At 41.2% G+C, this 25,657-nt stretch overlaps 2 protein-coding genes and 1 non-coding gene across 3 annotated transcripts; 2 read left to right on the forward strand and 1 right to left on the reverse strand.

Moving 5' to 3' along the window:
• The first annotated feature begins 145 nt into the window (after positions 1-145).
• On the forward strand, positions 146-2,252 carry LOC119736478 (protein rolling stone-like). The gene is made up of 3 exons (XM_038210494.1): positions 146-226; positions 777-1,026; positions 1,681-2,252. Exons 1-3 carry the CDS (start codon positions 146-148, stop codon positions 2,250-2,252), a joined length of 903 nt encoding a protein of 300 aa, XP_038066422.1.
• Trnas-aga lies at positions 590-662 on the reverse strand. Its single transcript has one exon. It is a non-coding gene; the product is annotated as a tRNA-Ser (tRNA).
• Positions 2,253-5,857: 3,605 nt separating the features above from the next.
• On the forward strand, positions 5,858-20,699 carry LOC119737936 (solute carrier family 41 member 1-like). Its single transcript, XM_038212613.1, has 10 exons — positions 5,858-6,013; positions 8,002-8,668; positions 11,865-11,972; positions 12,297-12,365; positions 13,277-13,421; positions 14,228-14,374; positions 15,600-15,762; positions 17,042-17,250; positions 19,082-19,230; positions 19,883-20,699. The coding sequence occupies exons 2-10, from the start codon at positions 8,141-8,143 to the stop codon at positions 20,066-20,068; spliced, it is 1,704 nt and encodes a 567-aa protein (XP_038068541.1). The 5' UTR covers positions 5,858-6,013; positions 8,002-8,140; the 3' UTR covers positions 20,069-20,699.
• Positions 20,700-25,657: the final 4,958 nt, after the last annotated feature.

Consider the following 25,657-nt stretch of genomic DNA (forward strand, 5'->3'; position numbering starts at 1 on the left):
GAATTGAATTTCCCCGTTGTAAAAGGATCATTGTTCGGTATCACTGAACTTGCATTCTATATCGGTGTATATACTGTCGTTGCTAAATAGGTAAAATAGGCACAGCTTGTTCAATAGGGACTATCTCACAAAATCTATCAATAAAATGGCGCCTAGCTGCTTCAGGTTGGCTTGTCTGAATTTAGGCTTCGGTGGAGAGTCTGTCCACAGATTTAGTCAGCCACAGGTAGGCCTGGAATTAAGTTTCATCTCTAGCATCTTGATGATGGTTTATTGATGTTTCTTTGTTTGTAAGACGTTCAAGTTATACCGATTTGCTTTGGTGTGTTCCGTGCAATCGCATTGAATTGACGCTGTCACAGATTCCTGTGGGTTTATCATTCACAAGTAAATGCACGTGCACATGCATGGTCCAAATGTCAATGTGAGAATGTGAATTTCTTCAAAAAAATCACAAAGATTTTTACCATTATAAGATGGAATTTTGCGTCGGGGTGATGTAAATCAAATCAAATTAGGTTTTGCCCTTCACCAACGTTCAAACACTGTATACTCAGTGTGTTACCTCCCGAGTGAAAGTTGGAAAAAATCACTCGGGTGGGACTCGAACCCACGACCTCCTGCTTTCTAGGGCAGATGTTTTACCACTCGACCACCGAACTAAAGGGATCGGTTGGCTGGTTCGAATCTGATGTACATGTACATAGCAGTGGGTACCGCTGTTATGCGTTACCATGTTACCATTCATTGTGATCAGTCTCTTTTTCCCCCTGCAGGCTAAGTGGCCTCTAGCGCCCATTCTCTGGTGTATCTACCGCATTGTCTTGGCCGTCTATGTCACCGTCTGGCTGGTCTTGACTGTGCTCGAGTGGGGGGAGCCACCTTACTACTACTATGCCGATAAGAAAGCCAAGTTCCTCATCTACGCTTCAAATTGGTCTTATCTTGTGCTCCTCCTCTACCTAGTCACCATGGCGATAGGAAATGTCTTCTATCACGTTCGCAATGCTTGCAAGACTCAAAATGGTGAATCAGCCTGAGAAGTTAAAATTGTCTCCAAAACGTTAAAAGATTACTTTCGATTACGTCGGAAACCGCTGTGAGATAAACTTTTTTAAAGTTAACCTCTGCACACAAAGCAGTTGTTAATGTACTGAATAAATAATAATAATAATACTGGAGATTTGTAATGCGCCATGTCTGTCACATAGTGACACTCCTGGCGCACAAATAATACCGAAATGGTGGGATGTTCACAATCTTTGGTAAAGGGACCTTATTAAGCCACAAAATAATGATAGCGTGGGATGTCTTATTTCAGATAACAAGTGTACTTCGGTTCGGTTTCATATTAGGCCATCAGCCTCGGTCCAAAATTGTTTTGGCCACCGGTATCAAATGAGGGGAATATCGTCATAGCGATTTTTGGCAAGGTATACACCTCCAGAGTTGGAAAATATGTGATAGCATTGCAGCGGTGACAGCTTTTTGGGTGTTATCACCCTTTTTTCAAAATGTCCATCAAAATGCTTGTTACCGCTAGGGGCGGTATGCCTTGCGCATGCGCACTATAATCAATTATGCCCTGATTTGATACTGGCCAAACCCCCAGGCTGATGGCCTATATAAGTGGATTTCAGTTAAAGGCGCGGCCTGTACTGTTACTTTTGTTCTATATAGGAGGAGATGAGACAGATCTTGAGCTCGACCCTGATTCCGACAGAACGATTCCTCTGTCGTCCGACGACACCCCATCTCGCCGGAAATCCCACCAAGCGCTCCCGTGGTACTTCAAGTTAGCCTGGTTCCTGCACACCATCGCCTGTACCTCAGGACTTCTTGTCTCCTTTAGTTTCTTCATACCGGGTCAAGTCTTCAACCCAGCCGGTGTTGAGCCGTTCAGCGTTTACAGCTTTCACATCCACGGCGTGAACTTCATCATCATCATGCTGGATGTCATCCTGGGTGCCGTCCCAGCACGGATCCTGCACTTGGTCTATCCTGTAACCTTCGCACTGATGTACTTCATCTTCACTCTCATCTATTATGCAGCAGGTGGACTAAACGAACACGGTGTCACAGCCATTTATCCAGACTTCCTTGACTGGGGCGGCCTGCCCGTCGGATCGGCCGTTGTCATGATTTTCGCCGTGCTCGTGGCTTCACCCACCGTGCACATAATTTGGTACCTGGTTTACAGGATTCGGGACGGACTTTCTAAACGTTGCATGGGCTGCTGCTGGACTTATTAATAATTCAAGGTTAATCGTCATTATCATTGGCGTTGATTTGCAAGAGAAAACGATAACCGTGGATAGAGCTTTTTTTGTGCTACGGCCGGACCGTGGATTGGGGCAACCTCGTCCCAGGGCTAATTACTTTATTTTCAAAATCGATTCCAGTAGTAAGAGAGCAGATAGTGGTAGGAGCGTACTGCACGACACCATGAAAACGAGGTTGGGGTTGGGACGAATAATTCAATGACACGTGATCAGCGACCCACCAATCAGATGACGGGGATTTATTCCCGCACCTCGTGAGCAGCACGAGGAGAATGTGTAAAAATTGTTTTATTGAGGTGTTCCCATTATAAAATGGCCGACGTCACTGCAAATGTTTAGTTTTGGGTGATTGTATAAGTATAATGCCTAATCAATAAGTAATAAATATATTCAAGTATAGCCTACTATTGCATTGAATTTTCTGACACATACTTTTTCTCAAATAATAATCATAGATGTCTGGGCCGAGTTGGTTCAGAGAGAGAAGCGTTTTAATAACTGTTCATTAATGAGTTTTCAAACCAATGCATCAGTGTGTTGAAGAGATTCCGTCATTGGCAGAATTATTTTAATCGCTACAAATAAATACTTGGGGTGGTGTTGGTAATATTTGGGGGAACTTTTATTTGAGTATCGAGACATATTTTGTAACGATTTATCCATATCTAAACTGCCATTGTTGTAATTGTTCTTACTTAGATAATAATATGCTAATGTTTGGCCAATTCTAAGAAATTAACGAATTAATATTTTATATCACTCGGTGCTGACGAGCCAATTTCATAAATTTTGGGGATTACTGGTAAAATAAAATCACTAAATGTACCTGTAATAACACTGATATTCAAAACTAATATTCACAATACGCGTAAATACTTTCATATTATTTTCAACCCAGTGTCGTTTCTACTTGCTACATTATTTTCTTACGGGACAACCCATGGAAGGAGGAATTAAGAGTTGACTTATGTCATTAATACCTGAAAATTAAAAGAACTATACATGTGTAAGAGCAATGTAAACACTTGTAAGATGCCGAAAAACAACCTATTACACACAGGCCGCCTACATACAGCGAACTTTCCACAGTAAATCAGTCTCTACAACCGTTTAATTTATTTCACGCTTTACTCGTTTTCAGAATTTTTTTAGCTGATAAAAAAACTTTCACTTGAGATTTCACTGCTCAAAGCATATTCTCGTACAATATCGTAAATTCTCGAGATATAGGTAATCGTTCGGGAAGCTTGACGAGCGTGGGTGTTTATAGTGTACCGCCCAACTGTGTTTAACATCCCAACTTCGGTGGGCAGTCCAACTGCAATCGGGCCGTGGTTGGAATTACTTGGCTACGGCTCGATAGTGCGCTGTGCGGCTGAATCCATTTCCCATACGTACGTGTGTAGTAAATCCAGTCGTAGCCAAGTACTGTTGCACTTCGTTGCACGGGCACATTACTGCTCATTGAGGGCGGGCTTCTTATTATACGGCCGGCGTAAAAAGCTCGGACGAGCAACGTTCAACATCTCTTGCCCATAAATTATTATCAGGAATTCAGGATACTGAAGATTTGAAGTGTGGCAGCTTTTAATTTAGATGCGTAATTAAAATAATGTGTTCTAAAAGGAGGTTTGGCCAGATGGGAATCAAGTACAGGAAATCACATCAGAGACCTGACAACACGGGCGTCGCTGCAGGGGGTGTGGGGGTGTCACCCCCCCCCCCCGGATCGCAAACCCCACGCCTTCACGGCTTCACGCTCCGCGCTCGCATATAAAAAGTTCCACTTTAAACACCCCCGCTCCCAGCCTTGGATCAGGGAAAAGGCGCGGCCTGATCAAGGTACGTATGAACGTGTACACGCAGTTTTGCGACGAACATTAATTCCAAAGCTTTTCATTATGATAGGGCCAAATTTTGACGATTTACTTTTGAAGTTGAACTTATCCCACTGATGTAATCCATTCAAAGTAATGAACATAATTAACCATTTATATATTTGTGTTTTGTGCAGGAACTTAGAAATGGAGTTAAAGGAATATTTTGGGCGGATATTATCAATTGCACTCATTTTGCGTGACGCGGTTTGTCGGCAAATTTCATGATGGCACCCCCCCCCCCCCTTCAAAATGGTCTAGCAACGCCTGTGCCTGACAAAAGTAAATGATGTGATGGTAACAGCAAAGAGGAATAAATGGAGATGGGCAGGACTTACAACAAGATGGAGACTTACAACAGAATGGCAACCACTATAATCAAAAGGTAAAGAGGAAGATCTCTGTCTAGATGGAGGAGAGACGAGCTGGTGGTGGTGGAAACAGGGACAATTGCCTGGAAAAGTGGCATGCTGTGGGACTGAGGGGCCTTTGCCCAGTAGTGGGCCCGTACAGGCTGATGATGATGTGATGATGGCAGTGGGGGGCATGCCGGCATGTTGTTTCCTTGCCCCCTCCCTTATCCCTCCCCCACCCCTCCCCCAGTTTTTCCCCAACACTTTATCTACACATAGATTAATCATATTTATTTTCTTGGCTGTTAAGATTCATAACAAGCTGAAGATAGAGAGTGAATCATCATTCTCCCGACAAATTTTAAAGCCTGACGCCGTCAATGGATGATGGTGATGGGGATGCTGAAAACAGTGTCGGGTTGAGGGGCTTAGCAGTAGCATGCTCAAATATCACTTTATCTACACATAGATTAATGATATTTATTTTCTTGGCTGTTAAGATTCATAACAAGTTGAAGATAGAGAGTGAATCATCTATTCTCCCGACAAATTTTAAAGTCTGAAGTTTGGATGGCATGGGTGGCTTGTGCGTAAAGCGCTCGCCTCTCACCAAGGTGACCACGGTTCGAATCCTGGCCGCGGATCGCATGTGAGTAGAGTTTTGCGTTGGTTCTCTCCTGTGCCACGAGGTTTTTTTCTCCGGGCCTTCCGGATTTCCTCCCTCCGGAAAAAGCTGCGAGAAAGGATGATTAGCTTCCCAAATTATTATTATTATTATTATATCAAGTCAAATATCAATTAAGTTGTTTAATTGACATTTTTTATATTGTATCCGTTGGCATTGAACAGGCTAATGAGGCATTGCGTATTATGTGGTTCGAAGACCTAAAGAGGGCGAAACTATTAACAGACGTCGGGTAAGAAAAAGAAAACAAAACAATATCATGAATATCTCGATGAATACCCATACTCGATGAATACTCCAAGGAACGTTGCTCGCTCCCCATTATTGTCCGCAAATTTTATGGGAGACAAAACTTGCTATCACTAAATATCTTGCAGCCTGACCATTAAATTCGTTGAGCTCCCACTGGGACACATTTATTTATCTGGTGACGTTACGACCCGAGTTAGCACTTCTGCATTCACTTGACACATGTTTGCTTGTTTGTTTGTTGGGGTGTTGGGGTGTTTGTTTGTGTGTTTGTTTGTTTGTTTGTTTAATTTCATTCAGGTTCAAAATTCCAAGATACCGTCAGTGCTGTGGTGTCAGCTCAGCCCAACTGCGGAGTGTTGTGAGCGTGCCCATTTAAAGTTGGGACTAAATACATGGTTGGGTCATTTGGCATACATGTTCCGAATCCGCACACGTCCATATGGCACGTACACGTCACTAGTACGTAGGCTACATGTACTGTATGTACGTGGCACGGCATGTGTTAAATCCTACGCGCTCTGTCATGTCTGTGATCTTTGGTACTCTTGCGTTGACTTCGATCAGGTAAGTTTGGAGTTATGGTGTGTTAGGGATAATCTTTTTTTTCTAATACAGAGGAAGCATAAGTGCTTACAAAGAGTATTGTGATATAAAGGTCACGTAAACTTTAATATCATTAACGTAGCCGTGTTTTAATGAAGACATACAGTGTCTAAAATGTTGGGCAAGCTAGTTAGTTGAAAGTTCCGTCCATTTATTATTTGTTTACTGTCGAAGCCAAGACAAAAAGTGACAGTAGTGACTCACACTATAACGCTAGACAATAATGGTAAGATTTACGGCGATCGTGTGGTTACGGGCCCCTCTTTAGTTTCTACCAAATTGGAGTCAAGAGTGTATTTAATATAAAAAAAAAATGACCTTTTCATCCTAAATCAGACTTCTCTCAATTCTAATGACACTTTTTTGTAATTTGAACAGTTTTTTGGGGTAGAAATTACGAAAACGATTTTCGTGCGCAGTTTGTAATTGGTGTCGCGTGATTCAATGTGCCTTGGGCATTCACGGTACATCGTGGTGATCGCCATCTTTATTTTCCTGTTGCGTTTTGTCGTAGTCATCGTCATTTTTTACCCCCAAATTTCCCTCTAAATTTGAAAACCCTGCCCTCTATCTATGACATACCTGCATGTTCTTAAATCCTGAATAATATCGCCAACTACATGTGTAACTAGTTTGGTAAGTCAGATAAATTAAATCTGGATTCTGTTCTTTCATAGGAAACCGGGCCTGTAACTACATAATCGCCAGATTTACTATGGTTAGAAATAGTCCGAGTAACTTGAACCCAATTTATCGCCTTTTTAACATTCGGACATGGTCTGGCGATAGTAGGGTCCAAGCTAATGTGTATATGCCCTTGACCAAAAAACCCAACATTGCCTAACAAAAACATCAGATTTCACCCTCAAAACGGCCTCCAAATTACTAGATAGGCCACCTGAGGTACAAGTAGACATCGATGATTAAGATGGTTGTACTGAAGTTTACTTACGATCCGGATGAAAAGTGAAATTTCCTGTTCAATTCCGAGGGCTTCCCCCGCGATCTTGAACACGTTAAATTTCCGACTCGTGTCAACGTTTGAACGATGCGATGTGGTCATCATGCCCAGCGTACATTCAATGGTCCCCATATCCCGAGTGCGATTCCGTTACCGAGCGCGATGCATCGATTATGATAATGAGTAGACTGGATCTCGTTTGTAAACACAAACAAACATTTCGAACGGTAAAAGGGAGTCAGGAACTAGCTTGAAGAGCTACCCTAGATCCCGCTTCCCTATTATCGTTTGAAATGTACTTGTGTTTACAAACGCCAGACCATGTCCGAATGTTAAAAAGGCGATAAATTGGGTCCAAGTTACCCGGACTAGGCTAGGAATAGAAAAATATGTGGGAATGACCAACTATCCTTCATCGAAACTAACTGAACACAGTCATTGTGCAACTACCATGACTCTTTCAAGAGGTCAGTAAAGTTTAGTAAATATTTGTCAGAAAATGGGTTGTGCTAAATACAAGCTTAAAGTATCCACCACACTAGGCTCATGACATGGAGAGATTCTCTACTCCTAAATCTCCGATGCCGTGAGCCTAGTGTGCTGGATATTTCAAGTTGGGGTTGTGCGTGCATGTACATTCATAATTTATTTATGGGTGACTTTAATACAGTATGGTGAGTATCAAACACTCAATTTTCTGTCCTAGTAAAGTTACACAGAACCTTACATAACATTTAGAAGACTACGTCAGTGATTCGTGGGGTCAAAATTACCCGGATTACAGTAAATAACGATGGGGGGGGGGGGGTAGTAGTTTCATACATGTACAGCCTGAATTACCATATGAACGTGATTGTTGCATTTTTACATTGCCTTAAATTATTTGCTCATTTTTACTCACCATCTGCTAGTCACAATTTGGTAAGCAAGTCCTATTTTTATTTTCCACAGATAAATTTTTGTTTTTTGTTTTATTTTTCACCTGTAGTGTTTGTCCCTGCTTGGAGATAGTTCTGGCTGAACTCCATCTTCCCTAAGACATGATGGTGGAGCAAGAGTGAGGTTTTTTCCTATTTTTAACGGTGCCTATTCATGATAAGTTCACACATGCCGTACACCTTCACAAAATGCCAACTGGCAAATCGTCTACTGCGGTCAAACCGGGGAGTAGACAACTAGGAACAGCATTAAGACATCGCACACAGGGCAAGACGGCAACGGAAGACTTTGAAACCATGGTGCCTCGAATAGAACTGGAGACATTTCCGTCGTCCGGTGATGTTGAGACGGGGAGTAACCACGTCTCAGGAGTGCAGCGAAACAAGGAGGATAAAGTTGATGGGACGGAACAAACTCGTCAATGGAACGGCGACGTGGCTCATCGGGTAGACACGGACCAGGGGGGAGGGGTCAGGGTTGCCATTGGGAACAGCGCTAACGACGACGATGATGATGCAGAGATTGAGACTTCCTTTACAGAACCGCTGCTACGGAGACATTCTGAGGAGGAGGGGGAGGGGCCAAGGAACCAAGAAGTGGGTGTGGTCCAACACAAAGAGGAATCATCGTTCAGCATCACCCTTCAGGTTTTCTTGCCATTTATCATTGCTGGATTTGGAACCGTGGGAGCAGGCCTGGTGCTCGACCTTGTCCAGGTAAAACAAATGTTTGCATTGTTTTTCACAAAATAAACAACATTATAGGTTTTTCTCAACTTTCTAGTGCTTACTTAACAATTTTTTCTTTTGGACATATGGTGTACATTTTTTATACAGCACCTGATGTTTATACAGGCTTGTGCACACTCAGAATGGTGCGTACTTCACGCCATGGGAGCATAAATCAATACCCGATGTATTCCCCCCCCCCCCCCCCCCCAACACACACACTGGGCTCTCAGACTCAGTGAAAGGAATATTGGCTTGCTCTTTGGGTACTGTGGGGCGCTGTGTTCCAATGGTTATGGTGTTCGACTCGTGTGCCATGGTACATATGGGTTTGAATCCTGACCGAGGGAACATGGTGCTTGTGCCCTTGAGCAAGGCACTTTACCATTATTGCTTTGTCCTTCAGATGGGACATAAAGTCGTAAGTCCCCCGTGTTGTGTAACACACGCTAAAGAACCCAGTAACACTTGTTGCTTAGAGAAGAGGTTTGCCCCGGTGTTTCTGGCAGTGGCTGCAATATGCGCTGCAGCCAAAAGGTGCTACATAATGGGTCTCATAATGTTCATATACTTCATTTACCTGTCTTTGGTTGCAATCTCCCCCAGCGCTTTGCATTGTTTGGAAAAGGCACTATATAAATATGGTTATTATTATTATTACATGCCTCCCCCCCCCCCCCCCCCCCCCGCCCACCCCACCCCACCTCCAATTTTAAAAAATGCTAACAAAAATTACCTTTTTGAATATACTTCAAAAAGTGAGGGAGGAGGTCAGGTTGGTGGTATATATTTTTCATGTGCGAAGTCACTCTCTACATGTATGCCTACACTTTTCATGGTCATTCTCCAACCCTTTTGTCACCCAATAGTCTGGAAAAATATTATTCAAAGCAAGCGTACTGCTGAAATATCACGCACAACTCGCACAATACACTGGCCTGTTTTTTGAGGCATCAATCATTGCATTGAATCAAGTGAACCGTTCTGGTGTATTTGGGGGTTTTTTTAAGAACACACCCATTTCTTCACAGAACAAAATAAATAACTCTGTTTCTACTTCGGAAAGAACTTAATATCCAGACGCCACTTATTTGGTTGTGTACAAAGTGTGTGGAGAATCAAGTGCATTTTCAAAGTATTTTCTAACAAAATTGGAAATGTTTCTCAGTCCCAGATTCATGTCTTTTCGACATTTTTGCAGTGACTGACCTTCATTGAGATAATATATGATGAAAAACAGTTGCGTCAGGATGCAGCATTCTTTCCTCTACATGTATTTTTAACAATTTATGCCAGTCTGGATTACAATTATTCCAATTTTCTTTTGAAATAACATTTAAATCAGTACCAGCAAAAGTATCTCATCGTTCAAATTGGTATAATTAAGTTATTTCTGGCTTCAAAAAGTATTTTACAGCATGTTAGACCTATTAAAATGCAGTATTGCTGGTATCAATTATGGATACATGACATTTAAGAAGACACGTACGTGGAAGCATACATGGTATTGCAAAACTGTAGAAAATACATATGCACAAAGTATTACAAGAACTATTCCCTTCCAGCAGCAGATTTACATTGCACTGTGTCATGTATTGTAAACACATATGCGTCAAACGCCAACTGAGGTTATTTCATATGCTTACTTGATGTTATTTCATATGCTTGCTTGCTGTCATTTGATGATAAACTAAATTCTGTGTCCAAAAAATATTCTGTTTCTAAGTATCTTCCTAAATGTATTACAGGTTGAGTGAAAATGATCTGGACCCAAATTAAAGAAAATATTAAAAATATGAAGCAATTATCAAACCAAGTGTAAATGAGATGTTATAGACTGGTATTTTGGACATATTTGGTGAAAGTTTCATTTATTGTACCAGAAAAGCACTAGCAAAGAACACACGCTGAAAACACTCTGACCACGGTTCAATGGTTCAACAAATTTAATGAAATTGTGTACTGATGTGAAGCAGTGTAATAACAAATAAAACCTAGTCATGGTGACTGACTCACTTGAATTTATTGACATATTTAAAAAAGGCAAAACTGATTTCGTGTGCAGACTGGAAAATAAGCCACTTCAATGAAAATGGCATAACTCCTCACCACAGCCACTAAATTGAAAAATTCGAAATTTCTCTGGAAGACCAGGTAATAACCATTATTATATAACCGACATACAGATCCCTGTCATTTGATTGGTGGAACTTACATCACGTGACATTCGTTATTACTCCCATTCACGCCGAGGCTCAAAAAGTCCCATTCGCCCATGGGGAATGGGAAATACTATTGAACAGTTAGGATCATTCTTGTTCCATGACGCGGTATTTGTCATGTTTGTGTGCAAATGCATGCTAGTATGTGCATTCAGTATTGCGCGTAGCACGTATTGTTCCAAAGAGCCAGCGCTACAGAGTTGGGTTCAAACATTTTCGTGAAGGGGTGGTTTGGAAGAGAGAAATACATTTTCCAGCAAGTTTGTATTGAAATAAAAGTTCAAATATATCAAATGACATGGATCTATATTTCAAGTGGCTTTAAATTGTGAAATGGAGGAATATTATCGCTCGGTAAAATCTGGACTTTTCCAGTTCACTCGATTTCGCCTCGTGTTTGGAAAAGTCTAGATTTTACCTTGCGATGATATTCCTCCCATTTCACTCTGAGCAAGAGCCACTCAGTATGTGTATAATATGAAACACTCAGTTTTTTTCCTCAATATACTCTATATGCCACCAAAAAAATGGTGAACTTGGGTACAAATCCTTCTGACTCCTGTACATGAAATACCGTTAAAATGAAAAGAAAACTTCATGTACATTGAAGTCCGGGCTTTTTTAAGCAAGGGAGGAGTTGACCTTTTCTCCAAAAGATGCAGATTTCTCAAGATGGTGGATATATTCTTCCATTTTCTTGAATCTTTTGCTGATAAGTTTGTTTCCAAAGAAGCGGTCACTATTTTTAATTATAGATTTGAACTTGCATACATAGCTACAATTTTGCTTGAAGTAAATAAAAAGACAAAATACACGATTCAATTTAAAAGAAAAAAAAAGGAGAAAATTGGAGGTGGGCAGAGACGAGAAACTGTCTGTTTTACTTAACAGTTTTGCGTTTTCATTTTTAAAAATTGTATCATTGCTCTTGATCATATCTTTATTGTATGTATTATCTGTAGCATTGGCCTGTCTATACGGTCGTGACTGAAGTCTTCATCTTGGTGCCTGCCTTGCTTGGATTAAAGGGGAATCTAGAAATGACGCTAGCATCACGACTTTCCACAGCGGTAAGATAACAATAATTTCATTTGCATCACTAATCACTGATATCATAAGTTACACCACGAAGTGACAGTACAACAACATAACTTGTGCAAGACTTTGAATGCATGACACGTCAATTTGTAGCAGGTAACCATCAAGGGGCGTTGCTAGACAAATTTGAATGGGGGGTGACTACAAAGTTGTGGACAGATCATTCCATGTTGGAAGGTAGCCAGGAATTTCTTTCCGGACTAACGAGGGCGCTGTTCAAAGCAGACTAAACTAGTCAAATACTTTTCAACAAACGATGTGATTAGAGGTAACTTTCTTTTCTTTCTTTTTTCCAGGTGAATCTGGGTAAAATGGATAAAAAAGATCAGTGGCGAATGATTGGTGGTAACATGGCACTCACACAGGTACGTGGACACATAAAGCAGCAACTTGACGACAGGCTTCTTAAAATTGGTCAAATATCACAAAATAGTCACAAAGAATAGAGAGCTTTTTTTCATCACATAAACCTCTTAAGGCAAATTTGATAAGATGCATTAAATAACTTGAACGAAGAAATTGCCTGGAGTGGGGTTTGAACCTGCGACGTCCAGATTGCCGTTCCAGTGCTCTACCAACTAATGCCGTTACCCAGCTTGTCAGTGTCTTTGTTCAAGGGGCGCAAGGGGAACAAAGTCATGTTTTGACATCCTTCAAAGTCAACAAATTTGTGACAGGTTCTGTTAAAGCCAGACCATTCTGGGCAGAGCTGTACATTTTGGAGAAATGAACTAAAAATGTTGTGAAGATTATCCTTTTTTGTTTTGGGGAAATTTGTGATCTTACATATTATGAAGACTTTGTTTTAAAAATGCAACCACCCTCTACTGGTTGCCCCAAGTCACTTTGGACAACTGTTCCACAGTTAAACACACTGCTGTGTATGTTCTGAAAGTTTTAATAACCATGAAGCTGTGAAAGCATCTCACCTTTTTGAAATGGATATGTGACATTTTGGAAATTAATTCGTCATATGTAATATATGTAATTTCGCCTTTCTAGGTAATCTTTCTGGAGGATTTATAGAGGCGTATCAGGTCAAGAAATGCTTATTCCAAAACTTGAACACGCAATTTCTCTGTCTTCATCTTTTTATAAAATCAACAACTTCAAATTGACATAATTTGCCGTGCGAATGTTCAAAAAAAGAGAGAATCTCGACTCTTTTTTAACAATACATGTAGCTAAAAACCCTACTTCTTGATCAGAAGATTCTGTTTTGAAAGGACACATGACATTTATCCAGTGATTTGTTGATTTATTTGTTATATCTCAGTGTCAGGCACTGGTGGTCGGTTTCTTGGCTTCGATCGCCGCCGCTATCATGGGCTACATTCCAGACGGAGAGATTAATATTTATCACATTCTGCTGCTGTGTGCGAGCAGCATGGTCACTGCGTCCCTAGCCAGCGGGATTCTGGGTAAGTGCAGGGGGACCAGTGTGTCTGTCTGTTAGTTTAGCTGTCTGTCTATAACGCTACATGTACACCTCTTCACTGTGTCATTCAAAGTAGTATTAAAGTCCAGAGTTTGTGCGTGTCACAGGCATTAGTCCACAATGCATTGCAATAATCATAAATTTCAAGTCACATCAGAGGAGCAAATTGGGCAGTGGTACTCGCGTATTGAAAAAGCAATATCAAGATGGCAAATTTTGAAGATGAACTCCGTGTGACAATATCTGGCAATGTTAGCCAGTGTTCCTGACTGGTTCAGACAAGCATTTCCGGTTGAAGTCTCACTATCGTACAGCTGATAGCAGGCATGCAACTTTTCCTCGGATCCGCTGATTTCCTCGTGTTTTTCTTCTCATGAATGCCATTACAAATTGAAAAACACTGTACAAAGTCTTGTGTGGTTTAGAGTTTCCTCGATTTTCAAAATTCCCAGTTGTATGCCAGATAGGCGTGTTTTAGATCTGAGACTCGATCCGGCCAGCCGACCCAAGCGATCCATCAGGCCAAAGTCTCAAGGCCAAACTGCCGCAGAGTCTGTGGTCACTGAATGCAGCAGGATACAACTGTGGCATTGTTCCATAAGACTAGCTCTCATTGTCTCGGGAGTGGCCGTTTATGCACTGATGTTGGTAGTTGAATGCATCAAAGTGCACCAGACTTTTCCACCAGATGCACTGTGTTGCGTCTAGCAGGGTTAGGGGACGGGTTTACAGATTAGCAACATGAACACTCACCTGGCCATTCCCCTTCTCTTTGTTTCACTTACACAGGTTCTATAATGGTAGCTGTCGTACTTCTATCCAAAAAGTGTCACATAAATCCCGACAATGTGGCTACACCCATAGCAGCCAGCCTGGGCGATCTCACAACGCTTGCCTTACTCTCATGGATCACCAGTCTGCTATACAGGGCAATAGGTAAAAATATGCACTCTTGTTTCACTATACTCCCGAGGACAATGCTTTGTGTTTTCCTTTGTCTCTGAAATATAACACTCTCCCGTAGACTAAGCACACGAACCAGCCACTGAGGACTGTTTTCAACAAAAGACCCAACTCCAGAGGACTGAAAGGATCTGTTGTTCTCCCTTTGTGTGTCGGTCCTCGGTGGTTATGTAGAACAAGTACACCCAGGAAGGGTCAAAGTTTTCTATTGGTAGGAAAAGTTGGACTGAGTTTAACACAACCACAACATTAGGTTTCGTTGAGGTCAATTTTTGTGGACCTGGGCCCAATTTCATAGCTCTGCTAACCACAGAATTTCACGTTTACGATTACCATTCTGTGCTAGGAGCGCTAGCAGAAATATTATGTGAGGAAGTACGCATGCGAATAAGCCAAAATTCCTCGCTAATCTGAGAAATAAGCTGACCGTAAGCATGGAATTTTCTGCTACAGTAAGCAGGGATTTTGCGCTAACGGTAAGCAGAGACATGACATGTGCTAAGCAGAACATTTGCTCAAATTATTTGCCTAGCATAAAAACGGTTACCAGCCTCATTTCATACAATGCTTATGGCATGTGACAGGTTCCCTGCTGATTCATACTTAGCACGTAAACTTGCCGAGCACAACTTTCTGTTTAGCAGCCCCCGTGAAATTCTCCTGAGGCCGTTTTTGTCAAAGTCTTTATCAGAGGTTGATAGTCAGAAGTCTAAAGCCGGGCGCACACCGTTCCGATTTTACCGGTTCACGGAATCATCGAGCCATCGTATAGAGGTGTGCACCGAAAATTCGGACTGATCTGACCATATACAGGGCGACCGGGTGAAATCAAACATGTTTGATTTTTTTTAATCTCATTTCACAAGATCCAATGACACAGGAAAGATGTGCAGGCAGCACTCTGATTTTCACCGGATGCAATATTTATGTTAATAATCAGATTAACAAAGAAAGTCACATGATTCAAAATTGACGGCTGCCATTTTGTCATCATGTGACTGGTCATCATGTGACTGACCATCATGTGACCAATTATAGAATGGAATATGTGTGCGAGTAACGTTACAGTCTAACAGCAATGGTGTAAAATATGAACCAGTGATGGGGTGATTATGTCTCCCTAGTGACCCATTATGCGTAATCATTATTATTTTGATATTAATTTGATATGAGCTTCTGATTGGTTCGTTTGACTCAGGTGAAGATGAGAGTGCCAGGCGACTTTGGCTGGCGCCCAGCATCATTGCGTTCTTCCTACTCTTAGTACCTCTATGGGTATGGTTGGCCCATCGCAATAAATACACCCACGACGTGCTGTACCACGGCTGGAGTCCGGTCATCATTGCCATGATGATTAGCAGGTGCGTACCAGTTGAGGGCGTGCTCCATGCGCAGGGTGCATTGACTAACAGTGGTGATGTAAAATGTCGCTGTTATGTGTGGGCAGTATAATGGAAAATGGGGCAGTGTGGCCTAGTGGTTGGGGTTCGTGACTCATGGTCAGAGGGTTCAAATCCTGCTGCTGGTTGTATGTTGTGTCCTTGGGCAAGCCACTACGCGCCACTTGCCTCTCTCCACTGGGTACTGGCATTAGCTGGGGAGTGGCCTGCGATGGACTAGCATCCCGCCCAGGGGGAATAAAAAGGTTCTCATTCGTTTCATGCCACTGAAACCGGAGATAAACGCCCGCCTGGTTGATGGGCCATAATGGCTTGTGACAGACTGTACTTACTATTATAATGGAAATGTTAAATGATGCACTACAGGGTGAGTAAAAAAAAATAAAAAAAATGTTGGGACTATTGTTTTAGTGAAGTTCTGCATGTAGCACCTTCAAAATCTAGGATATGAAAGCCCAATTCATAATCTTTCTTTTAGTACAAACATTATTCAAATCACTCATGTACTTTTCAAGTTACGGAATTTTAAACACAACCACCGTTTTAAAGTTCTGTCCACGAATCACAAAAAGGTAAGTGTTCTTTCAGCAAAACGAAAACAAATTACATAGGGATGTGTGTGCATTGTTTCCGTTTTGCTGAAAGAACGCACACTTTTTTTGTGATCCGTGGACAGAACTTTAAAACGGTGGTTGTGTTTAAAATTTCGTAACTTGAAAAGTACATGAGTGATTTGAGTGATTCTTGTACTAAAAGAAAGCTTATGAATTGGGCTTTCATATCCTAGATTTTGAAAGTGCTACATGCAGAACTTCACTAAAACAATAGTCCTGACATTTGAGTTTAGTTTTTTTACTCGCCCTGTATGTACGCTTCTGCACATTCAGTAAGCAGTCAGTTGTGTACATACTGCTATTCACATGTTGCTTATTTTCAATGTAAATTGGTACATGTCATGTGCCATCAAAGCAACCTGAACAAAACAGAGGATTTTTCACTGGCTGGATGTTTAAGACAAGGCTTCTCATTCATTGCTGCTTTCTCAAAGGGACAAGTGAAGTGTCCCAAGGGATGAGAGATTCAGTGGAAACCAGCAACAAATCAGTTGATTTTGTTTAAAAGACACCAAATAGTTTTGCTGTATTCTTGTCCTTAAGCTTACGTATTCAAGCTGTTTACAAATTGAATTAGTTTCCAAACTTGACGCTGAATTACTTCCCCATTTGTCATCCCACATCAGCTGCGGTGGTCTAGTCCTAGACGTTGCCATCCGACAGAACGCCGGTGTCGCTGTCTTCAGTCCAGTCATCAACGGTGTCGGCGGTAACCTAGTTGCCGTCCAAGCGAGTAGAATATCCACACAGCTACACCGTCTGGGCCAGCCCGGTGTGCTGCCTGAGGGCAGACTGGGAGTGTGCCTTAACCCATTCAAAGTGTTTTTTGGTTCAGGTGAGTTCTGAAAAAAAATGTGAGTCCAAACACAGTTTAAAGGCATATAGGATCATTTGCTTTTATCCCAAAAGTAACCTACCGATTATTATAAAAAAAATTATTTGGATTAAAAACCCTAACCCTTTAGTAGTTCCCCAGGACTACCCTGATAATTCCAACAGAGTCCGGCGGTTACTAATATGAGTTTCCTACTCAATCTAACACAGTCCCATCCAATCCAACTGGCCAAGTTATTGGTATCTGAAAATATAAAATGACTGGCCTGCTCAATCCAACAGAATCCAACTATACCTTACGTTTCTGTTGTCTGCTGGATTCAACAGAGTCCAACTTGACGTTGTTTACCGTAACCCAAACAGAATCTGACAGAATGTTGTCAGTCGCCTGCTGAATCCAACAGATTTCAATAGGAATATGTACAAGGGGTTAACTGCTGTGGTCCAGTAGTTATGGTGTTCGACTCGTTTGCCGTGGTACATGGGTTCGAATCCTGATCGTGGGAACATGGTGCTTGCGCTCCTGAGCATGGCGCTTTACCATTGTTGCTTCGTCCTTCGGATGGGACGTGAAGCCGTAGGTCCCGTGTGTTGTGTAATGCACGTTAAAGAACCCAGTAACACTTATCGCTAAGAGAAGGGGTTTGCCCCGGTGTTTCTGGCGCCGCAGCACCTTGTAAACCATTATAAAGGTGCTACATAATTGTTCTCATATTTCTCATGTACTTCATTTACCTGTCTTTAATAATAGACATAATTTCCAGCGCCTTGAGTACCTAATTGTTGGTAGATACGTGCGCTATATAAGACTTCGGTATTATTATTATTAGGACCCAGCGGGTATGTGAAATAGTTGGATCCTGTAGGATTGAGCAGGGTTAGGGTGAGATTGTACTGGTACTAAACACTCGGTTAAATTATTCAGTCTGGCTTGCTGTCATTTAGAAGAAATCAAGAGGTGTAGGTGATTTCCAACGATCAGTCAAAAGACTGATTTTTGGAAATAACAGAGTGCTGTTGACAAAATTGTGTTTCATGATCATAAGGTTGTGCATGGTTTTCAATGTTTTCTCGAAACATGTAATATCCACTGAGCTGCAATTTCAACAGGTTAGGTTTTGAACAATTTTCTCTAGATTTTGAGTGGTGTTATTATTGGAAACAAACAAAATGCATGAACAGCAAATGATCCTATGTGCCTTTAAAAAGTCAGGCGAATTTTGGATTTTGCCCTTCATCGACATAATTTTCATAAGCACCTTATACTCGTGCAGTCTAAGAGTTTCAAGAAAAAATCACAAGATTGCCCGGGTGAGACTCGAACCCATGACCTTAGTAATCATAACCATTCAACTACTAAGGCCAAGTTCGCACAAGGATTGTAGTTGACCAATGGTTAACTAACGTTTGCCCGAACTCTGTCTAGTCGACGGTGGTTGACTACGCTAGTCGACTATTTGGAACCAACCTACTGGGGTTGGTTGCTTCATTGGTAACCAATAGCCGCGCGCATTCATAATGCTAGCAGAGAGCCAGGATCCAGAAGTTTTGTGACGACATTTTGACCAGCGTTTGACTAGAGACGTTCCCACGTTGCTATCAGTGCGCAGGCCTAAGGTACGTCACAAATCAATCACTGGTCGACTAATGGTCCTTGCCCGAACTTCGCCTAAGCTTGCTGGCTTGTTGGTTAGATTCTAGAATATATGTAGAAGCAGGCGCTGCAATCAAGCAATATTATGTACGATAGAATTTCTTCCTGACATAAAGATTCCATCATACGAATATTAATAATCAGGCAAATCTTGACATTTTCTTTTCCCCACACACAGATGAGCATTCCCGATCCTCTCGTGTCCTGTTCCTGATGGTCATTCCTGGTCAACTGATCTTCTTATTCTTCATCTCAATGGTCAAGGCTGGACACACCTCCATTACTGTCCGAGTCACCATCATGTATCTAACTGTGGCATTGATTCAGGTCAGTTTGGAGTCAGGAATTTTTCTTATCGTTGATTTTACAATCCCCATCCCTTTACAATAGCGCTTTCCATCATATCATCAATCTCAATGTGCTTTACAATTATTCCCCGTTCATCAGGCCACGAGACCAAGCGGCAGCCTATGTCAGCGCACATATGGCCTCTACCATCACAGGTACCCATTTATACTCCTGGGTGGAAAGAGTCAATTGTTAAGTGTCTTGCCCAAGGGCACAAACACCATGTTCCTGGCAGGGTTCGAACCCATGTACCATTGGGGGGGGGGGGGGGGTTCGACTTATTTTTTTAGGAATTTGTATGATTTTTTTTTTTTTTTTACAGAGCTGGGGGGGTTTTTTGACCCCCAAACCCCCCTCTGGATCCGCGCCTGTTCTGGTTGCATTTCCCATGCCTTTTCAAATTTGAAAATTGCGAAAATTGAATTTGTTGAAGCGAATGGGGAACACAACTTTAGTAGGCTTGTGAGCTACAGTGCCTGGCATCCTTGATTTCATTACCAAAAAATAAAACGATAATAATACCACAAAACAATAAAACATCGGTGAAGGGCAAAACCCAGTTTGAGGGCAAAACCTAGTTTGATTTACCAAACAATAACTTAACCATATGTCGTGACTCCTCGTTCCCCAGGTGGGCTTCCTTCTTTTCACAGCCAACTGGCTTGTCCATCTTCTCTGGAAGATGTCCAAGGATCCCGATAATTTCTCCATCCCTTACCTGACCGCCATCGGTGACCTCCTCGGCACGGCGTTGCTTGCCTTGGGCTTCTACATCACTTGGTTGCTTGGCGACCGAGACAGCGATGTCGGAGACTGAAGAGGTTTGTCTCTCAAAACAAACCTTGGAAACCCAACGATGCTTGAATTTTATTTATTCTATTTTTTTTTCAGCGTGTATTTTTGTCTTTGCGTAATGGTCAACAAATTAAAAGACTTCAAAGTATATTTTGTCAAGCTAAACTTTTACTCTGATTTGTCAATTATAAGATGTCTAGGAGTCTGGGGCATTTATAATGCGTACATACCAGTATTCGTTATACGTTCATTCTCATTCAATTTGTAATTTCAATATAAGTAGTATATCCAAAACTAATGAAACTTTATACTTCTTGTGCAGCTTCCAAAAACAAAATAATATTTTCCTGGAATTCTAAGTAAATTTGTCAGCTATTGGAAGTTGCAATTTCATCTGTAAAAAAAATTGTAGAAATAGTAAGAGTTATTCTGGACATGCCATGCATTACATGTATAGGTGTGGACCTTATAAGCTTGTATTTTAAAAATAATATGTTTTATTAACTCAAGGAAACTGTGCTAACAATTAAGTAACCATGACAGCCAAGAATTAAAATTTACATACATGAAACCTCATTAAATTCCGCACTTTTTGCCACTTGCTCGAACATCGGGATGTGACTACCTCTCTGAAAATGTCAGTGAAAATAGGTTGTAAATAGCCAGTCAGTCTCTATTCAGGCAAGAAATTTAGAACTTTCTCTCATCAATTGTTCCACCAAAAGTGGAGTAATATTTTGGAAGGCTAGACACATTTATGAACTACAAATATGTACTTGATTGTTAATGTTTGACTTTGAGAAGTTTATAATGGTGCTTCGGTGAGAAATTTGACTTTTGCTGGATTCGAACCCACAACTCTGCTTTTATGCCCTCTGGGTGCCCCACCAAAGTCATTTAGAGCAGCTTGAGGCATGGAGTATGATAGTCCAGAATTTATCAGGATCAGCAGATTTCAGTGTTGAAAACCATGTCATGTACATTATAGAATGTGAACATAATTATGTAAGGCTGCGTCAGAGTTACTCAGTTACATTCAACAATGACAAATTTGCCTATGGAAGGAGACGTGTATTAACACATGTGTGTTAGCGCCAGCTAAAGTCCAGCCATAATTTCAGATAACTTAAAGGGAATATATAACATTTGCTTTTGCTGTAGTTTTCAGAAATGGATGGATTTGGGGGTTAGTATTTTGTAGCAAATATTGTTACACTGACTTGTTTGAAGTTTTGTGCTCATAGATGCTGGAAAAACCAAGAAAAACAATCATGTTCTTGTAGTCTGGTTCCCCAACCCCACTTAAGATGAAACAGAGCAATTTATTGATGTCAGGAACTTGTAAGGTCAGGGAACCAGTCTAGCTGGCTTGAATCCGATCATAGGTGTGTAACTGATTTCAAACAAAATGCGGAATAATTAAATATGGTAAACTGGGGGCAGTATTGGAAAAAAGGCAGTTTTTTCAAACGCTGGTCGGCTGACCATCATTGGAAATTGATACAAAAATGACACTATTCTTGAAGTGTCAGCACACTAGGCGCCACAATTTTGCAGGATGCTTTGTTTTATGTTTGCAAATGTATATTCCCTTTAAGTACTTGGCCTAAAAATCACAGTTGACATCGTGATTTTGTCAGTTTAGTACTGCATGTTGTGACATAAGATCTCAGCTATGGACAAATTCAGGAATGCTATCAATTCTATCACGAAGGCCCCCTTCAATGGCGAAAGCATTGGGCTAGCTATTGTTCAGATTCATCTCGAGGCACTTTGTGCAATAGCGTTCACAACGATTTCTCCATGGAAGGGGCCATTTCTGTGTGCATTGATTTTTTCGTGGATTCGTCTATACTTGGTTATTACTTGCTTCTATCTTCAATCGACCGATCGCACCCGATTTCATCAAACTCTTCGTAACTTACGATGCATCGCAGCGATGCGACGCGTCGTATCTCTACGATGCGTCGCAGCTGCGACGCGTCCTGCGATCCATTTCACAAAACACGTCGTAAGTGCGACGCGTCGTAGGTGTATTTATAGCACAACTCGGTGACTGTTTTATGTATATAGTCAGCGTACAGTAAATAGTCGTCTGATATTCAACAAAGAGTCGTCGGATCTCAGCTCGAAATTTGTTAAAACGTAAAACAAAATGGCAGCCGTGCGATGCAATTTTGAAGGAAAACAAACTCTCATTGGACTGTATAGCTACTTTGAAATTTCAATTCTAATATTCCGGTCTAATTCATAATTATTCAATGAATTTTCTATTTATCACTTTACACACATTGCCTCGGTATAATAATCTCGTTAATGTAATGTTTATGGCATAAAACTGGCTTAGAAATGACTCTTCTTATTTTGCGACGACCGCTAGACACGTCTTAACTTGCGACGTGTTTTAAGCCGTTGTCAAGGAACTTACGACGCGTTCAACACATCGCAACTTTCGTGAAATTGAAGATACGACGCGTCGCGAGTTGCGACGTGTTACACGTCGTAACTCGAGTTGCGACGCGTCGCAGCGCTTCGTGAAATCGGGTGCAGTAAGCATCGCCCCATGGTGTTCTGACCAATCACAGCAGTGATTTATGTCCGACATGCGCGCACAAAAGTCCGACATGCGTGCACGCGCGTATGATGCGCGCGGAAGAAAAATGCAGCGTGGCATTGGAGAGGAGCACGTGTTAATTTGCCCACGTGCGCAGTGGGCGGAGCTTACTGGATCGGTCCAATCGCGTCAGCGCAGCCTGTGACTTATTATCCAATTACATGATATACAAATGGATTCGGAACGCTCAAATCTGAGACAAACAAAAGTGAACATACAAAATTCCATAGGATTGTCTGAGGGGCGTGGCTAACTTGCAGACAGAGGGCAATTGCCCTGATCTTGGAACAGAAATTCAAATTGTACCAAGAGGTGTAGTGCGTTTTTGTAAGTGCCAAGTCTAGAATGTTAAGGTGCCTTTTGTTTTGAATGCATGGTCTTTGGTTGTGGCCATTGATGGTATAGGACACAACAGTTAATGTCAACAGACTTGATCCTATCAATGTTAGTATTTTTAATTTTGTGTTATAATTTGAATTGATGTAATTTAAATGATTTGGCATTATTTGTGAATGTGTAACTGACATCTTAGTATGTGGTGTTTGTGTGGATGCTGAAAACAGCTAGGCCTTGGGGGGGGGGAGTTTGGCTGTTTCTGAGTTTGTCACTGTTTGTGTACACTCTTGCAATACCTTTCCGTAGTGAAGGCTTGTTTTACTAGATTTTTGGTTTGGTTTTTGCTCTAGGAAGTCGGTGAAGGTTTTTTTACAGCATCTAAAATGATTTAGACTGTTTATTTCATTTTAAGAAATGTCTCAGCATTTGAAAAAAAAATTACCTTAAATTTGTAGTTGGTTTTCTTGGACTAAAGCGCAATATCTATTAAGTAAGATTTGAGGCTTTGCATGGTGGAGATACTGATGAATAAAAGGTTTGCGGTAACACCATGTGCGAATAATTCTTCAAACTAAGAGAATGGTTCTGAAAAGAACCAGAGGTTTACGTTCTTTTCAGATGTTCTTTTCAGAACCATTCTCTTAGTTGAGAAATTATTCGCACATGGTGTTTCCGCAAACCTTTCATTCATTAATATCTATTAACACAAATAATCGCAACCCGGCGGATTATAGACTTATCCGTATCACTACTTCCTGAATCTTTTGGAAAGACTTAATGTCAACACTAAATTATGTGCCGGCAGCGATTCTTCTCAATGAAGAACGCTGAATTTAGAATCTGTTGAAATTAATGTATAACTACCCCTTTGTAACATCACACTGTCCGATTTCCAATAAACTCGGCATCAAGCTATTAGTCAGAATGTCATGCATGTGTAAAGAAATAAATATATTTGAAATATGAACTTATTCACCTTTCGATTCTGATTCATATATTATTTTTCCCTTTTCCATTGGATAAATATAATTTTTTGTGCCTGATTGGAGCCGACTTTTGTTTTTCATGTATTCTTATTTTGATATTCTCTGAATTTATGTTTCGTTTATATTGTAATTTTGAAGAGCCTATCATCCTTCGTCAGTCCAAGTTAAATGGGTGAAATTGTCATAATTCTGACTATACAAAAATGCTTATCGTGGATGTTTTTGGTTGAAGACTTTCGATATCAAAACTTTGACAACCGCTGGGGGCGCTATATCACCGTAAGGAACAATCCGAGTTGCTGAAAGTGCCGATAGCCGCGCCTACACGTTTTTCAGGAAAGCTGGCCTACATTAGTCTGTACATTAGTCTGAGTCAGGGCCGGCGGAACGCTTTTCAAACGGGGGGGGGGGAGCAACACCAAAAAAGGGGCACCTTCCGTCGGTGTGAAAGTGGAGGACGGAATATGATCCCGTTCATTTTGCTATAAATCTTTTTGACGAGGAATACGTTGTCCATCTTGCTCTTTATGTCTCTTTTATGTAGAGAGATCTTTGTTTATCGCGAGAGGGCACTGTTGTTTTTGATGGCCAATTCAGTGACCATTTTATTCGCGTGAAGAGCACTATTAATTTTAGGGGCCAGTTTTCCATCTCGAGAGGGGGCACAATTCAAATGTTGCGAGCGGGGCACTAGTTGTGCTTTCGAGGGGCAGTTTTCCATCTCGATAAGTTATCGCGAGGGGTGTACTATTGTTCTGATGGCCAATTTTCCATCTCGAGAGGGACACAATATTATTTTATTACTGCGAGAGGGGTATTTGTGCCTTCGAGGGGTATAGTTTTCCATCTCGAGAAGGTGTACAATCTTGTTAATGCGAGAGGGGCACTTGTGTTTTTGAGGGGCAGTTATACATTACAAGAGCGGAGACAATCTATTTGTAGTGCGATCATATGTTTTATACGTGTGCGTTTGAGGGGCAGTTTTGTTTTCATCTCGAGGGGTCACACTAGAGGGGTACTTCTGTTGGCCTGGGAAAATCTGGGGGAGGCAAGTGTCCCCTGCCCCCCCCCCCCCCCCCCCCCCGTTCCGCGCCAGCCAATGATCGGAGTCGACTTTAGAAATGTGACGTCATTTCTATCAGAAACGTGGACTAAACTGTTGATTGGTAAATTTAGCTACCACGTTTATAATACAACGGGTTACCGAAGACCCCATAAAAGGCGCCCGCTGAATGGTCAGAATCTCAAGTTCAAGACGCAGTCTTGTTCTGCATAATTAATCGCCGAATCCATGCTCCCATATCATACACCTTTGCTATGCAATGGGATAATCCATAAACTATCATATGTGTGGCTTGTTGAAAAAGAAAATTCATCGAATGGATTTCTTTCCGCCAGAAAAAAGTTTTTAAACGAAAAAAAGCTTACAATACACTTCACTGTGTTACTTTTGTAACGAGTTTTTTCTTTTTTAATTAAGGTCAATATTTTCTGCATCATCAGACCTCTAGTTTTGAGATTACTCTTAATAACATCAATGAAGACTTGTTGTAAACGGATGAATACAAAATATATAAATTCTGTAAAATTGTCCTTTAAAAATTAAATTCAGTCTTCCAAGAAGATTTTAATGTTTTTCTAGGGTGATTTTTGTTTTGAAAGACTGGGTTTTTTA

This window comes from Patiria miniata, unplaced genomic scaffold, assembly GCF_015706575.1.
Source record: "Patiria miniata isolate m_02_andy unplaced genomic scaffold, ASM1570657v1 HiC_scaffold_3, whole genome shotgun sequence".
Classification (NCBI taxonomy): domain Eukaryota; kingdom Metazoa; phylum Echinodermata; class Asteroidea; order Valvatida; family Asterinidae; genus Patiria; species Patiria miniata.